Below are 16634 nucleotides of genomic sequence, written 5' to 3'. Positions count from 1 at the left end.
AGGCAGGCAGAGGTAGAGGGAGAAGCAGGCTCCCTGCCGAGCAAGGAACCCGATGTGGGACTCGATCCCAGGACCCTGGGATCATGACCTGAGCCGAAGGCAGCTGCTTAACCAACTGAGCCACCCAGGCGTCCCTAATCACATTATATTTATACACATATGTCTTTGGGGACAAGAAAGAGTTTTATTGATTTCACAGGAAAGAGCCTGATCCTGTCTCTTACATGGACGAGATAGTATAGTGGTTGTAGGAGGGAAAAGAGACCTATCGCAGCATTATAATGTACAAGTTCTGGGTTCTTTAGTTAATTATAATTACTTCACTTTTTTGAGAGGCAGTTTCATTGTTTGTTAAATAGATAATCTTAAAGGATTGTTACCAAGATGAGGAAGTAATAAGGGTGAAAGTAAATATAGTATGTAGCGCATAATAAATATTACATTTAAACAGGCTAAAAGAATAGCACTAGTTATGTATGTTTAGTGGTAAAAATGAATATGGAAATAATGTAATTTCTTAGAGAATTTTCAGTGGTTGAAGTGTTTGTTCATATCTTTGGGGTGGGTATGGTTTGAGATGTACTCTTATGTATTTAAAAATACTTTGGAAGCTCTTACATGATAATTTGGTGGATCCCTGATAAGTAAAATGAAAAATTCTATTGTATGCTTTAAAAAGAACAAGCTTGGGACCTGGGTGGCCCAGTGGGTTAAGCCTCTGCCTTCGGCTAAGGTCATGATCTCAGGGTCCTGGGATAAAGCCCTGAATCAGGCTCTCTGCTCAGCAGGGAGCCTGCTTCCCCCCTCTCTCTCTGCCTGCCTCTCTGCCTACTTGTGATCTTTCTCTCTGTCAAATAAATAAAATCTTTTAAAAAAAGAATAAATAAAAGAACAAGCTTTATGACTTAGAATTCTGAAAGTAGAGTTAGAACTAGAATGAACTTGGACTATTAATGATACGGGATTTTGTGGTAATTTACTGTTGTGTAATAGTTTGATTCTTATAAACTTAAGTAATTATTTGAATGTTTGTGTGTGTGGCAAAATCAAAAGCCAGTATGTATAAGTAGTAATACTGGTATTAGAAACTTACTTCTTGAAAATATAAAGAAACTCCTAGGGTTACTAACAAGTGTTTTTATCTGTGTGGTGACATTGCAGGAAATTCTGACAGTCTTAGGCATTTGCTGGAGTTTGGTAAGGACACATAGATGACTGTTTTCGATTAGGGAAAATAAATTACAACTCACAATCTAATACCAAGTATATTTTACTTAATTATTATTTTTTAATTTTTTAAAAAAGATTTTACTTACTTATTTGACAGATCACAAGTAGGCAGAGAGGCAGGCAGAGAGAGAGATGGGGTGGGAAGCGGGCTCCCCGCTGAGCAGAGAGCCTGATCTGATGTGGAACTCGATCCCAGGACCCTGAGATTATGACTTGAGCCAAAGGCAGAGGCCACCCACTGAGCCACCCAGACGCCCCATTTTATTATTTTTAAAGATTTTATTTATTTATTTGGCACAGAGAGAGAACAAATGGGGGAGGGGCAGAGGGTAAGGGAGAAACAGAATCCCCACTGAGCTGGGAGCCCAGTGAGATGCAGTGTGCTGGGTGATGTGATGTGGGGTGCAATGCGGGGCTCCATCCCAGGACCCTGAGATTATGACCTGAGCTGATGGCAGATGCTTAACTGACTGAGCCACCTAGGTGCCCTTAAGTATACTTTAATATGTAGGATTTGTCTTTGGGCTATCAGTTTAATGTCCTGAAACTTCTTATGTTACAGTAATAACAGACAGTTTATTATACTTATTTATTTACTTTCAAAAGATTTCATTTATTTAGAGAAGGGGTGCTCTGATGGGGAGAGGGGCAGATAGAAAGGCAGAATCTCAGCAGACTCCACGCCGAGTGTAGAACCCCATGTAGAACCCCACTGAGCCCAATCTCAGGACCCTGAGATCATGATCTGAGCCAAAATTAAGAGTCAGGCATTTAAACTGACTGAACCACCCAGGTACCCTGAAACTTCCTATTAAATACACGTGTAGGAAAATGCATATATCGTAAGTGTATAAATGAGATTATCATAAATTGCAAATACTCAAATAATCAGTGTCCATGAGACAAGATAGTACCAGTACCTCAGTGACCTTTTTATGCTTCCTTCTAGTCATTACCCTACCAAGGATAACCCTGGTTCTCAACTCTTACAGCACAGATTTGTTTGGCCTGTTTTTAATAGTCTATATTAAAGGAATCATGTAGTTTGTGCTGGTTTTCTTTTGTTTAGTATTATGTTTGTGAGATTTATTCATATTGTCATGTGTCTCTGGATTGTTGGTGCTTATATGCTTTTTTGTGCAGTATACCATAGGGGTGAACTTAACCACACTTGGTAAACATTTGAGTCATTTCTGCTTTCGGGTATTGTAAATAGTGCTACTGTTAAAGTAAAATTTCACTTTCTAAAAGTCGTTTTCTAATCTTAAGCGAGATTTATTTAAACTCTTCTCGTTTTCTTGATTTAGATTGGGAAGGAAGACCAAGGAAAATGATCATGTTTAGAATTTATTTCCATTTTGCCTTCTTTTTTTTAATCTCTAGGATTCTAGTGATAGAATCTTTTATTTTAAATTCTTAATCTTAGGTTGCAGCTTCATCATTGTCTGCAGTAATCAAGTTTTTAGATCTCCTATCGGATGAATCGAACTTCGGACAGTTTGAACTGACTATGTTTGACTTCAGCCAATACATGAAGTTGGATATTGCAGCAGTCAGAGCCCTTAACCTTTTCCAGGTAAAACAAACAAACAAAACACATGGATTAAAAATATTGAGTGGTAGGTAGGGGTGCCTGAGTGGCTCAGTGGGTTAATTAAGCCTCTGCCTTCACTTTGGTTTGTGATCTCAGGGTCCTGGGATCCAGCCCCACATTGAGCTCTCTGCTCAGCGGGGAGTCTGCTTCTCCCTCTCTCTCTGCCTGCCTCTCTGCCTACTTGTGATCTCTGTCAGGTAAATAAACAAAATGATAAAAAAAAAATTTTTTTTTTGATGGTTATAAGATGTTTCCTTTGTTGTATACTGAAGAATAATGTTAAGGAACTTAAATATTTTAAAATATTATAGTTAGATAAGCAGTTTTTAAAATTTTGCTAGTTGCCACCTGTATAAGTAGTATTTGTCCTGGGTTTATGACTGGTTTTATCACAGCAGTTTTTTAAAAATTACAGTTTTAAGAAGTTTATGTCTAGAACTGTAGTATTATTAAGTGGTTTTGGTTTATGGAAAATACACTACAGAAAATATAGATTAATGGTTGAAAATTTGATTTTAGGAAGAGGGTTTTTTTGTTTTTTAGAAAAAATGTTTATTTCTTTGCTTTGCTTTAATAGCCACCAGAAAGACTTCCATTTCCTTTCATGGGCCCTGTGTGCCAGTTATTTTGGCTGTCAACATACGGCCGTGTCAACACATGTGAATATGTATCATGCATTTATACACACATAAATACATTTTAAAGCACTGTGAGACATAGGCTAGGGTTCCACCCAACTGGGGGCCTCTAACGTGCCATGTTCAAGTGATCACTGGTTTGTTTTATCCAAGACTTTCAACAGGCTTTTTCTGGCCTTTAGTCCCAGTTCCCCAGAGATGGGTTAGAATGACAAAATGGGACTTTGTTTTTTAAGATTTTTATTTATTTACATGAGAGAGAGCACACGAGCATGAGCACAAGCAGGGCAGAGGGAGAAGCACAAAGAATTTCTAGCAGATTGCCCGCTGAGCAGGGGGCCTGATGCAGGACTCGGTCCCAGGACCCTGAGATCATGACCTGAGCTGAAGGTAGACACATAACTGACTGCGCCACCCAGGCGTCCCAAAATGGGACAGTATTTAAAGTGAGGTCACCATACTTTGGAGGTCATAAAAGAATGGAAATGGGATGTGCTAGGTTAAACAAGGGATGGCATCTGAGAAGCTACTGCTTTGACTATATGGATTCAAAATACTCAGGTGCTGCAGTATAGACTGACATCCAGCCTGACAGTGACCCAGCTGAGGAAGAGGAACCTTTGTGCAAATTTCTCATTTAGTATTTGAAGAATACTAGTGTTCTTATTTCTAAAATTCTTTAATTCTTTTTCACGGCACAGTAAGGTTTTTACTAATGGGCACGCCATTCTTCCTGCTTTGTTTTTTGTTTGCTAGGGTTCTGTTGAAGATACTACTGGCTCTCAGTCTCTGGCTGCACTGCTGAATAAATGCAAAACCCCTCAGGGACAAAGACTGGTCAACCAATGGATTAAGCAGCCTCTGCTGGATAAGAACAGAATAGAAGAGAGGTATATTTCTCATGTATGCTCCTATAAGCTTTAAGTAACTTCTAATTACTCCAGGATTATGCCACTTACTCTAATATGCAAATTTGCTCCTATATTTTAGCATCCAGCTGCGCAGAGAGCTACCTACGTAGTAGTACAGTAGTAATGACTCAGATTGATAGAATAAATTAGTTTATGAATTACTGTTTTTTCCACTATAAAAAAAAATAAGGTTTTATTATGAAGATGGATGGATAGTGTTTCAAACCATGAACTTGGGAGCCTGGGTATCTTGGTTCAAATTATGGCTCTCCCAGTTATTAGCTGTGTCATCTTGAGTAAGTTACTTAAGCTTAGTGTTGTAGTTTTTCCTTTTAAAATGACAATAATAACCTCTTAATAGGGTTGTTACAAAGACTAGATGATTTAATATAGATACATTAAGTACTTTGAAGAAGGTCTAGTACATAGGAAGCACTTACTCTTAATTATTTTAGAAACGATTTAAGGGTGCCTACGCATGTATTTCCGAAAATCTTAAAATTCAGGAAATGAAAGAAAAAGTTTTATAATCCTGCCACCTGAATATGATTAGCATTTGGGTATATTTTATTTTTATCTTTAGTTCTAGATAGGAGTTTTAAGATTTTTCAGTGAAGTATAATGTCCATAAGAGCACAAATCCTAAGTGTGCAGCTTAGTGGATTTTCACAAAGTGAGCAACACTTTGGTGTAACAACAGATCAAGAAACAACATGACTATGTCCCTAGTAACTCTCCTGGATTCTCCTGCTAGTTACTATCCCTCCTCATTTCAGAAGCGATTAATGTCCTTCAAACATTATGGATTAGTTTTGCCTGTTTTTGAACTTTATTTTCATTTTACTTATTTATTTTTAAGATTTTAAGAGAGAGAGTGCATGTGGGTGGGGGAGGGGCAGAGGGAGAAGGGAAAGATCATCCAAAGCAAACTGCACTAAGCATAGAGCTGGACACCGGGTTCCATTTCAAGACCCTGAAATATGATCTGAGCTTGAAACCAAGAGTTGGGTATTTAGCCAACTGAGCTGCCCAGGTCCTCCATGAACTTTATATAAATGGAATCATTTTATTTATTTTTTTTTAAAGATTTTATTTATTTGAGAGAGAGACAGTGAGAGAGAACATGAGTGAGGAGAAGGTCAGAGGGAGAAGCAGACTCCCCATGGAGCCAAGAGCCCAATGTGGGACTCGATCCTGGGACTCCAGGATCATGACCTGAGCCGAAGGCAGTCATCCAACCAACTGAGCCACCCAGGTGCCTCAAATGGAATCATTTTATATGGCGGACTCTTACATTAGTCCTTTTTTTTTTTTTAAAGATTTTATTTACCTATTTGACAGACAGAGATCACAAGTAGGCAGAGAGGCAGGCAGAGAGAGAGAGAGGAGGAAGCAGGCTCCCCGCCGAGCAGAGAGCCCAATGCGGGACTCGATCCCAGGACCCTGAGATCATGACCTGAGCCGAAGGCAGCGGCTTAACCCACTGAGCCACCCAGGTGCCCACATTAGTCCTTTTTTTTAAGGTCATAGTTGTAGGGGTGCCTAGATGGCTCAGTCAGTTAAAGGTCGGGTCATAATCTCATAGGCCGTAGGATTGAGTCCCGCTTTGGGTTCTGGCATTGGGTTTCTGGCTCAGTGGAGAATCTGCTTGAGGATTCTCTCCCTCTGCCTTTCCCCCAACTTGTGTGCACATGTTCTCTATCTCTCCCTCTCTCTCTAAAATGAATACATAAATATTTTAAAAAAAATCATAAATCCTAATATAGTTTTTTTTTTTAAAGATTTTATTTATTTATTTGACAGACAAAGATCACAAGTAGGCAGAGAGGCAGGCAGAGAGAGGAGGAAGCAGGCTCCCACTGAGCAGAGAGCCTGATTCGGGGCTTGATCCCAGGACCCTGGGATCATGACCTGAGCCAAAGGCAGAGGCTTAACCCACTGAGCCACCCAGGCACCCCCAATATAGTTTGTGCCCCAGTTTTTCCCACTTCTGCTTATATTATCATAAACATTTTTTACCATTGCTGTTTTATCTTCATATTCAATGTTTTTAATTTTTAATTACATTATATTTTATTGACGAGATGTACTTTATTTTACCTTTCTCAGTACTTAGGCTTTTTTTTTTTTTTTTTTTTTTTTAATTTATTTGTCAGAGAGCGAGCACACGAGCAGGGGAGCAGCAGGCAGAGGGAGAAGCAGGCTTCCCACTGAGCAAAGGCTTGATCCCAGAACCCTGGGATCATGACCTGAGTTGAAGGCAGAAGCTTAACTGAGCCACCCAGGCATCCCTGGGCTCTTTCTAATGGTCTTATTTTGTACCTAATGTTTTCCATTTGGTAAATTAAATTGCATTGCCAGAATTGGCAGAAGATTTATTTTTATGGCTGACATGTCAAATCATTCAAGAATTTGTTGAATACCTACTGAATATTGATGATAAACGAAAGCACAATGATCTCTTCAGTATTTGCGTCGTTTCAAGGCAAACATAAAGTAGTTGGTCGGTGTTTTTTAAGACACCCTGCACATAACTACTAAGCTCATTTTGTTAATCCTGTGCATTCTAAAGAGGCTTACAATAAAAATAACTCAGGTTAGTGATTGTGGGAGTGCTGGTATTTTATTGAAAATGCAGAATTTGAGATGTTAAGATGACTTTCTGAAGTCAGGTTTGTTGGGGAAGAAGAGTTGGATTTAGTAATTTAATATTAAATAGGAAGGATTAGATATTTGCAAGTCACCAAGGTGGTTTACAATTTTTAATTTTAATTACCTGTGAATAAGTAATAACATTTAGATGTATTTAGATGTGTCAAAATTCAAACAGGACAGAGGGATTTACAGTGATAATTCTCCTATTCTTATCCTCCAGTTCCCTGGGACCTCTTCTCAGAGCCTCTCTGTTGTACAGCTCCAGGGACACATTTCTTTTTCCTTAAATATTTTAATTATTAGGAAGAGAGCAAGCAAGCTCGAGTTGGGGACGGGGCAAAGGGAAAGAGACTAGCAGACACCTTGCTGAGCAGGGAACCCAACATGGGTCTTGATCCTAGGACACTGGGATCATGACCAGAGCCCAAGTCACAAGTCATGCTCAACCAACTGAGGCACCCAGACGCCCCAGGGACACATTTCTTATTGTACCCTTTGCCACCATTGCCCTGGGAGCAGCCAGTCTATTTTTTTTTTTTTTTTTAAGAAAATTTAACACTGAAGCTCTAGGTCATTGGTTATATTTTTTACTTTGGTTTTATGGGAACAGAACAAGTGTCAGTGGTCCCCTTCTGGCTTAACAACTAGAGCACGTATGCATTTAGAATCTTCTGATACCTGGGATGAAAATAACAAATTACTTAGTAAGATAGCAAAATTAAAGGTTTTTTAAGTGGGTAAATAAAGGGTTTTTTCCCCACAGACATTGCAGTACTTCCAAAATCTGGTAGTCTAAAAAGACTTCTTAATAAGAAATAACACTTGTGAAGAGAGCTTTGTGAATCAATATGATCTGCTGTTCTGAACCTGTGAGATGAGAAGACATACTTTCTCCTCTTTATCTTGGTGAGAATTTTTTTGTTTGCCAGTAGGAAAGCCTTTGGTTTTCAAGACTAAATGCTGAAATTCCACATAGTAGACAGAGAAAGTTACACTCCTCATTCAGGTGCTTGTTTGAACAGTCTCCTTGTTTTATCTCCCTTTCTCCACTCTGCCTGCTCTGCTACCTCAAGTTTATACTTTCCAGGGGCATCGGGGCAAATCTCCTTTCTCCCTCTTCAAGCATTTAGGATTGATCTTTTATCAGGATAACAGTGAAATAATGTTTTCTGTTTCTTACTATCATTATTTAGGGGTGATTTGCAGAAGAGTAAATAGTGGGAATCTGTAAGTGAAGAGTTAATTTACTTATATTTTTTAAGTGAACTCTAGTGCCAACATTGGGCTCAAACTCATGACCCTGAGATCAGGAGTTCCACACTGTACTGCCTGAGCCAGCCAGGCAGTCAATAGTTAATTTTAAATTATGTTGCTATGGGTGAATTCTGTTAAGGAGAGCAAAAATTTCTTTATTCTGTTTTCATTAGAGCAGAGGTAGATGTGACTAGATCTTTGAGTTTGGTGTATACATTTATAAAGGATAGTAGCTCAGTTGATAGCTTTAGGAATAATGATGAAAATGGGATTACTCTTAGATTATTGTCAAGCTATTAGAAGGTGGAGAGGGTGATAAGACTGGTATCTACTTTGTGCCTGGCATTTTGCAAGCATCTCAGATTCATCTGTAACTTGGTAGAGACTGGATTTAAAGGCAAGCTGGCCTGACTACAGAGCCCATGTGCTTAATTGCTGCACTGTATTTATTACTCCTGTCGGTGATCCTTAATTTGATCCAAATTGGACTCTATTTTTTTTTTCTTTTAAGATTTTATTTATTTATTTGACAGAGAGCGATCACAAGTAGGCAGAGAGGCAGGCAGAGAGAGAGAGAGAGAGGGGAAGCAGGCTCCCCGCCGAGTAGAGAGCCCGATGTGGGACTCGATTCCAGGACCCTGAGATCATGACCTGAGCCGAAGGCAGCGGCCTAACCCACTGAGCCACACAGGCGCCCCATGGACTCTATTTTTTTTTAATGTAAAAACTTTTTTAATGTGAAGAGGCATAAAATTCCTTTTACAACTTGTCATATATCTGTCATGTAACGTCAGATGCACCTGTAATCCCCTAAGATAAATAGGATTCTTTTTTTTTTTTTGTAAGATTTTTTTTTTTTAAAGATTTTATTTATTTATTTGACAGACAGAGTCTATCACAAGTAGGCAGAGAGGCAGGCAGAGAGAGAGAGGGGAGGAAGCAGGCTCCCCGCCGAACAGAAAGCCCGATGCGGGGCTCGATCCCAGAACCCCAGGACCATGACCCGAGCCAAAGGCAGAGGCTTTAACCCACTGAGCCACCCAGGCGCCCCTTTTTTTAAGATATTTTATTTATTTATTTGATAGAGAGATCACAAGTAAGTAGGCAGAGAGGTAGGCAGAGAAAGGAACAAGCAAGCTCCCTGCTGGGCAGAGAGCCTGATGCGGGGCTCGATTCTAGGACCCTGAGATCATGACCTGAGCCGAAGGCAGAGGTTTAACCCACTGAGCCACCCAGTTGTCCCCAGAAAAGGGTAGTTCTTAACTTGTGGCCCCGTCTATGCTTTCAGGCAGTGTGGGATCTAACAGGAAAATTGTTGAGGCTGGAATTTAAAACAAAAACTTTTGGTTCAGATGGTACAGAAGCCCTCAAGAACAGCAGAATCAGAATATCCAGAAGGCAGTGCTGCAGTCCACCTCATGAGCAAGGGGTTTTCTTCTTGGCATTCAAGTCCTTTTTAATTTCTTCTAGTTTTTAAGCCAGGTCTGGTATGTCATAGTTCTGAGCAGATACATTGCAGTCACATTGCCAAGAGTAAATCCCAGCAGGAACTGCAGCATGGTGTTGGTGAGGAGAGGCATGAAGAGCAGCTGCAGTTCGGTGGGCTGGTCCGAGCCTGCCTCTCCCAGATTGGACTTCAGTATCAGAAATGGAACATATTATTTTGGCTTTTATTTAAGTGATATCCACAGAATGGCTTTATCTATTGTCATGCTCCTATTTCCATTCACTAAAACCTATTTGCACTGAGACTACAGATACTTTTTATTTTTAGCTAGTGGCTTAAATACTTTTGTCTTCAGTGAGAATGGTAAGTTATTACCTTTCAGGAGTGCGTATCTATGTATTTCCTTTTTTTTTTTTTTTTTTTTTGTACTTCAGCAAACAATCAGCTTAGAAATTAGAAGAACTCAGTCCACCCTTTGCTTCATTGCTTCTAAGAGAGCAAGATGGGTCACTTTCCTGGAGTCATTTAAAAAAAAAAAAAAACAAATTGGCAAGGGGCATCTGGCTGGCTTAGTCAGTAGGGTGTGCAACTCTTGATCTCAGGGTCATGAGTTCAAGCCCTGTGTTGGGGGTAGAGTTTACTTTAAAAAGGGGGGGGGGCTCTTGGGTGGCTCAGTGGGTTAAAGCCTCTGCCTTTGGCTTAGGTCATGATCCCAGGGTCCTGGGATCGAGCCCCGCATCAGGCTCTCTGCGCAGCAGGGAGCCTGCTTCCTCCTCTCTCTCTGCCTGCTTGTCTTTCAAATAAATAAATAAATAATCTTAAAGAGAAAAAAAGAAAGAAAAGAAATTCAGCCAGGATTCTTGTCCTTCCCTCATCAGCATAAACTGGCATGATCTGATCCAGAAATAGGGCCTCAAAGGAAAAGAAATAGGGCCTTAATATGTGCCACTAGTGTTTGTTAGTGCATGAAGAATATGGGCTTCATTAAGTTGGTCTATGTGAACTTCCTTGAATGGGTCATCCCAAGAGACCCACCTTACTAATTACAGATGTCCAAGATACCTACCCTACGCTACCTCTTTGTATATAAAACAAAAATACTTAAAAATCAAAAATCTGTTCATATTACTATTTTTTTCCACTTATTTTCTGATCTGTTCCAAGAATCCTCATATTTGCATATATGCTAGGACTACTGCTCTTAGTCTTCTAGGTTTTTGTTTTTCTGTCTTTCTATAGATTTTTATGAAGTCTTGAAATTTTTAAAGTTAGAATTCTCTAAAGAACATTGAATATATGGTAGCCTGTGAGATAGTGCACTCATGAAATTGTTGATGAAATAATTTGTATATGTTGAATTTGGTATTCTTAGTGTCTTGTAGTTTACAATTGAATTACTTCTTTTTGTATAAAAATTGTTTTTAAAGATTTTATTGGTTTTAGAGAGAGTGGACATGCTTGGGAGCGGGGCAGAGGGAGGAGAGAGAATCGCCCAACAGACCCCACACTGAACACAGAGCCAGCATGGGGCTTGATACCATGACCCATGAGATCATAACCTGAGCCAAAACCAGGAATTGGATGCTTAACGAACTGAGACATCCAGGCACCCCTGTGTTTATATAAAATTTAATACAATTAATGTAGCGGCCTTTTTTTTTTTTTTTTTTTTTTTTAGATTTTATTCATTTATTTTAGACAGTACAAGCAGAGGGAGAGAGAATCTCAAGCACACTCTGCACTGAGAATGGAGCCCAACTTGGAGTTCAGTCTCCTGACCCTGAGATCATGACCTGAGCTGAAATCAAGAGTTGGACACTTAACTGACTGAGCCACCCAGGCACCCCTCATATAGCAGATTTAATAGAAACATAAGTCTCTAAATAAAAGTATGGCTCCTGTAAATTTAGATAAATAGTGGTGGTGCTTATATGATAGAATATCATGGTTTTGAGGCAGTGGTGTACTCTTAGGGTACCTATACCTAGGTTATATTATTTTTTTGTGCAAGGATCTCTTTTTTTTTTTTTTTTTAAGACTTTTTTTTTTTTTTGAAGATTTTATTTATTTACTTGACAGAGACCGTGAGAGAGGGAACACAAACAGGGAGTGGAAGAGGGATAAGCAGGCTACTCGCTGAGCAGGGAACCTGATGTGGGGCTCGGTCCCAGGGTCTTAGGTCATGACCTGAGCCAAAGGCAGCTGCTTAACTGGCTGAGCCACCCAGGTGCCCTTGTGCAAGCATATCTTTAGTTAATGGTCCATATTTTGTAGAGATAGTGGTCTGGGCGTAATACAGTGAGTATATTTCTTTATAAAAGTGAAGTGTTGCTGTAATTGAGGAAGAACAGGAAGGCTTGAATGCCACTGCTTCCCCACCATTATTTTCTCTGCTTCTAAATCAAGTTCAGTGGCAACCCTTTATTCTGGTCCTGGGCTGATCTGCTTGGCACTTTGAAGTTCATTTTCTTTCCTGTCTGGCATGTGCCACAAGGCAGCTGCTTTTCCAGTGCTTTCATAAGGACCATAGAATTTCTTGTGCTCCATTAGTCCTTTGTCATACCTGGCCTTTCTCCTTAGCTGTCTTTCTCAGTTAAGAGTTGCTGACTTTCATTGCTACCTGGCTCTTTTTTTTCCTTTCCTCTGACCAGATTTATTAAATCTGGACCTGCTGCTTTAAAACATGATCCTTTCTTACTAACGTTTTGATAAGTCAGTTCATCGAGGATAAAAAAGCAGCTTATTCTAGAATTAATAGGAAAGGGCTCAGTGCACACTAAAGAAATGGCCTAACTACTGGAATTGTAATAGTTCTATAAGATAATTAACATCAGTAGGATGGAGCCCCTGTGACCGGTCTGCTGGAGAACTGATATGAGATGTCAGAAGAACATTTTGTGTACTGCCCTTAGGATGCTGTCATGTTTCTGGATCAGACTTTTCCCATTATCTGAGGTTAGCTTAGCTGCTTGTCAGGCTAGAATCACCCCAGCATGCTCATGAGGGGACCCATGGGAGCCTAGATTAAGTCCTTGTGATGGACAGGCGTCCGATGATGGATTCTTCCTTGTGTCCTCCAAGTGCTGCAAGGTGGCATCGGTTCCACCTGTGGTCCCCTTTTCTGCCCCAGGCCCAGAGTGTGTCTCCTCTTATTTTTTTACATGACAAATTATAGTGCCGAATCCAAAATTTTTCACTTTTCTGGAAAACCTTCAGTTTACTTCTGCCTCTAAGCAGATCATTTCCTTCTTAATCCTTATAATCTCAAAATGTATCTGTCTTTTCAGTCTTACTCCCTGGCTCTTTGTCAGAAGAAGAAACAGTGCTTTTTCCTTTCCAAAGCCACCTTTTCATTTTACCTTTTTTTTTTTTAAGTAGAGAGCATGCTAGCTTTTTTTTTTTTTTTAAGATTTATTTATTTATTTGACAGAGACACAGCAAGAGAGGGAACACAAGCAGGGGGAGCGGGAGCGGGAGTGGGAGAGGGAGAAGCAGGCTTCTGGTTGAGCAGGGAGCCCAAAGCAGGGCTTGATCTCAGGACCCTGGGATCGTGACCTAGCCCGAAGGCAGCCGCTTAACCGACTGAGCCACCCAGGCGCCCCCTTCATTTTACCTTTGGACATAGTTTTTTCCTGTTCTTTCTCTGCTTCAGTTTTCCAGTGCATCCTGTTTTACTTTTCTCACTGCTGTGGCCTCCTATCCCAAGTAGTCCCCCCAAGTCCTATCTCTCTAAATCCCAACTGTTCAAAATATAGGCCAATAAAATGCCCCAAAGTGAAGTTTTCTCACTCCCATAGGAATCCTTGATTTCTTACCCATAGCGCATTTCATTACATTTTGTATCTCACTTGTTAATCAGCCTGAACTGTAAGATGGAGCATGTCCTTCTCCAACTAGATTGAATAATTCTTAAAAGCATGTTCCTCTCTTTATATCTTGCTATGCTCTTTTTCTTTTAATCTTCTCAGGCCTAGCAGAAAACACATCAGACATGCAAGAACAGGTAAGAGACTCAGAAATTTATGATGTAGTCTTTTAAGGACCACATTTGTTCTCAGCCATATAAATATGCTGTTGTGCAACTCTAGTCAGCTATTCTTACAAGTAAGGAGATCAGAAATGCTAGTTTTGAAAAAAATTTTTTTTTTTAATTATTAGAGAGTGTCATGGGTCAGGGGAGGGGCAAAGGGAGAGAATCTGTCAAGCAGATCCCACGCTGAGCACAGAGCCCCACAACCTATGAAATCATGACCTGAGCTGAAAAACAAGAGTCAGACGCTTAACTGACCAAGCCACCCAGGCATCCCTCTAAGAAAGGACCAGAATGTGGGTTTTTTAGAGTACCAGAACTTTCTTGATTTATTCTGTTTGAATTTTATTTTATTTTTAAAGATTTTATTTATATATTTGACAGACAGAGATCATAAGCAGGCAGAGAGGCAGGCAGAGAGGAGGAAGCAGGCTCCCCGCTGAGCAGAGAGCCCAACATGGGGCTTGATCCCAGGACCCTGGGATCATGACCTGAGCCGAAGGCAGAGGCTTTAACCCACTGAGCCACCCAGGCGCCCCTATTCTGTTTGAATTTTAGAGATGAATTGACCCCTAAAAATTTCTTATTCTAGTCAGTTTGCAAACCATTGTGTCAAATTTTGTACAGCTGAGTAATTTTATTGAGTAGGATTGACAGGTATATTGTGTTATGCCAGCAGCAACTTTGGAGCTTCTCAGATTCTGATTTAAGAGTGGCATTATAGAAACAGCAGAGTAGTCCTTTTTAAAAACTTACTAGCCAGTACATAAACTGACACTGTAATTATTTCTGAAATGGCATACTGAATAGTCTTGTGAAACTAGCAATTTATTGAGCTTTTTTAAAAAATTGAGTTTTTTTTTTTTTTTAAAGATTTTATTTATTTATTTGACAGAGAGAAATCACAAGTAGATGGAGAGGCAGGCAGAGAGAGAGGGGGTGGGGAAGCAGGCTCCCTGCTGAGCAGAGAGCCCGATGCGGGACTTGATCCCAGGACCCCGAGATCATGACCTGAGCCTAAGGCAGTGGCTTAACCCACTGAGCCACCCAGGCGCCCCTAAAAATTGAGCTTTTAATGATACCTGGACCAAAGATTGAGGGGCTGTGTAGATTGCCTTATACTGTATGTTTTAGAAGCTGTTTTATTCCCTTGCTGTCTTACTTCCAACAGTTCTACTGGAACTGTATGCTTTTGAATGGTATTGATTATTTTTTAAGAACACAGAGTTTGCTTTAAGTATTTCTTTGGGGAAGGGGACGTGACACTTCTACTTAAGTAAGAGAAACAGTTTTACATTCCAGAGGTCTTTTTTTCTTTCTTTTTTTTTTAATATGTCTATCATGCCATGAATTCATAGGGAATGGGTTCCAGCAGCTTGGGCTCTTTTCTGTTTGTGCTTAAAAAGTGTGCTTTTCTGCGTGGAGCAGGCTGGTATGTCATTTGGACCCTGGTACCTCTCTCTCGGCTTCCTTTTTCTCTGATGATTCTCCTTCACAGGTTTGGGAAACCAAGTGCTTAATATACTCAGTACGTATGCTAATTCTCTTGGCAAGAATCTTTCCCTTAACTTGTTTGCAACAATGCTAACAGCATGCTGAATAACACTGTAGACTCTTCGAGTTTTGTCATGGTAATATTTGTGGGGTGTTAACTTTCGAACCCCGCCATTCCCCTGACGTCTATACAGTGTCATTCATCATCTTGCTTGTAGATGTGCCTGTCTGTGGCCAAAGGACCACATGTTATCCAAAGGCCTAGAGAATATAGTGTGTGTCCCTCTCTCTTTGTGTTGGTCATTTTGGTGGATTACAGGGCTGAAAGATGGTGTTGATGACTTAGGACCTATTCCCTGGTCAGTTTGAGAGGAAACAGTTATAAAATAGTTGAAATAGGGAAGAAGCATGCAAAGATTCCTTTTTTTTTTTTAAAGATTTATTTATTAGCACAAGTATAAGTGGAGGTTAGGGAGGGGCAGAGGGAGAGAGAGAACCTCAAGCAGACTCCCTGCTGAGTGTGGAGCCCCATGAGGGGCTCAGTCCTACGATGCTGAGATCATGACCTGAACTGAAACCATGGGTTATACACCTAACCGACTGAGCCACCCAAGGACCCCTGGAAGATTCTATTTTTTTTTTTAAATTCACTTTTAAATTTTTTTAAATAAACATATAATGTATTTTTTCCCCAGGGGTACATGTCTGTGAATTTCCAGGTCTACACATTTCACAGCACCCACCATAGCACACACCCTCCCCAATGTCCATAACCCCACCACTTCCCCTGGAAGATTCTTCTCTGTGGATTCTTAAATTTACCTGGGAGTGGCTTAAGGATATGGAAATTGTAGGAAAAGAAGGGGAAAAAAAAGAAAGATCAGGGGTTGGTCAGCCAACCATCAGGATTCTTTCATCCTTTCCTCAACCCATTATGTCACTTTCCCCACTTCCTCGTGAGAACTCAAGGATTTCTTGTGATTGTTAGGACTCAGATTTTATCAAACTGTTGGTGCCTGAGGAGCTTGTAGAAATTTCACCTCCAGGAATATTGTATTATCTACCCCCAAGTGACTTCCATGCTGGTGATCTTGAATCAGACTTAGAGATGCTCAGTTAGAGCCAGAGGCTTAGGTAGGAACCCTCGAATTTGCTTTATTGGGTTATGGGACTTGACTGCATCTGTCTGCTCAAGTTCTGTTTTGTTGTTTAAATCTACAGTACAAGCCATGGGAGTGTTTTCTGGAGCAGTCAGTGCCTGAAGTGTTCTAGATGTTTCTTCGTAGCCCCAGGAGCTGGTACACATTATAATACCAGCTTGGTAGCAGATTTCTCCCCTCTAATTTGACATTTGCCACGGTGCTTATATCTGCTGCCAGCT

The 16634-nt window shown here is 40.3% G+C and overlaps 1 protein-coding gene and 1 pseudogene across 1 annotated transcript in view; one reads left to right on the top strand and one right to left on the bottom strand.

Moving 5' to 3' along the window:
- MSH2 (mutS homolog 2) overlaps positions 1 to 16634 on the top strand; it is a 79206-nt gene that overhangs the window by 15366 nt on the left and 47206 nt on the right. The window contains exons 5-6 of the mRNA XM_059406121.1: positions 2657 to 2806; positions 4219 to 4352. Of these exons, the coding sequence (XP_059262104.1) occupies positions 2657 to 2806; positions 4219 to 4352 (284 nt within the window). The remainder of the gene's footprint in view (positions 1 to 2656; positions 2807 to 4218; positions 4353 to 16634) is intronic.
- LOC132022575 (short transmembrane mitochondrial protein 1-like) lies at positions 9699 to 9841 on the bottom strand (annotated as a pseudogene).

Source organism: Mustela nigripes, chromosome 7 (assembly GCF_022355385.1).
Source record: "Mustela nigripes isolate SB6536 chromosome 7, MUSNIG.SB6536, whole genome shotgun sequence".
Classification (NCBI taxonomy): Eukaryota; Metazoa; Chordata; class Mammalia; order Carnivora; family Mustelidae; genus Mustela; species Mustela nigripes.
Note: the sequence above shows the minus strand (reverse complement) of the source record. Positions and strands in the feature narration are given on the sequence as shown.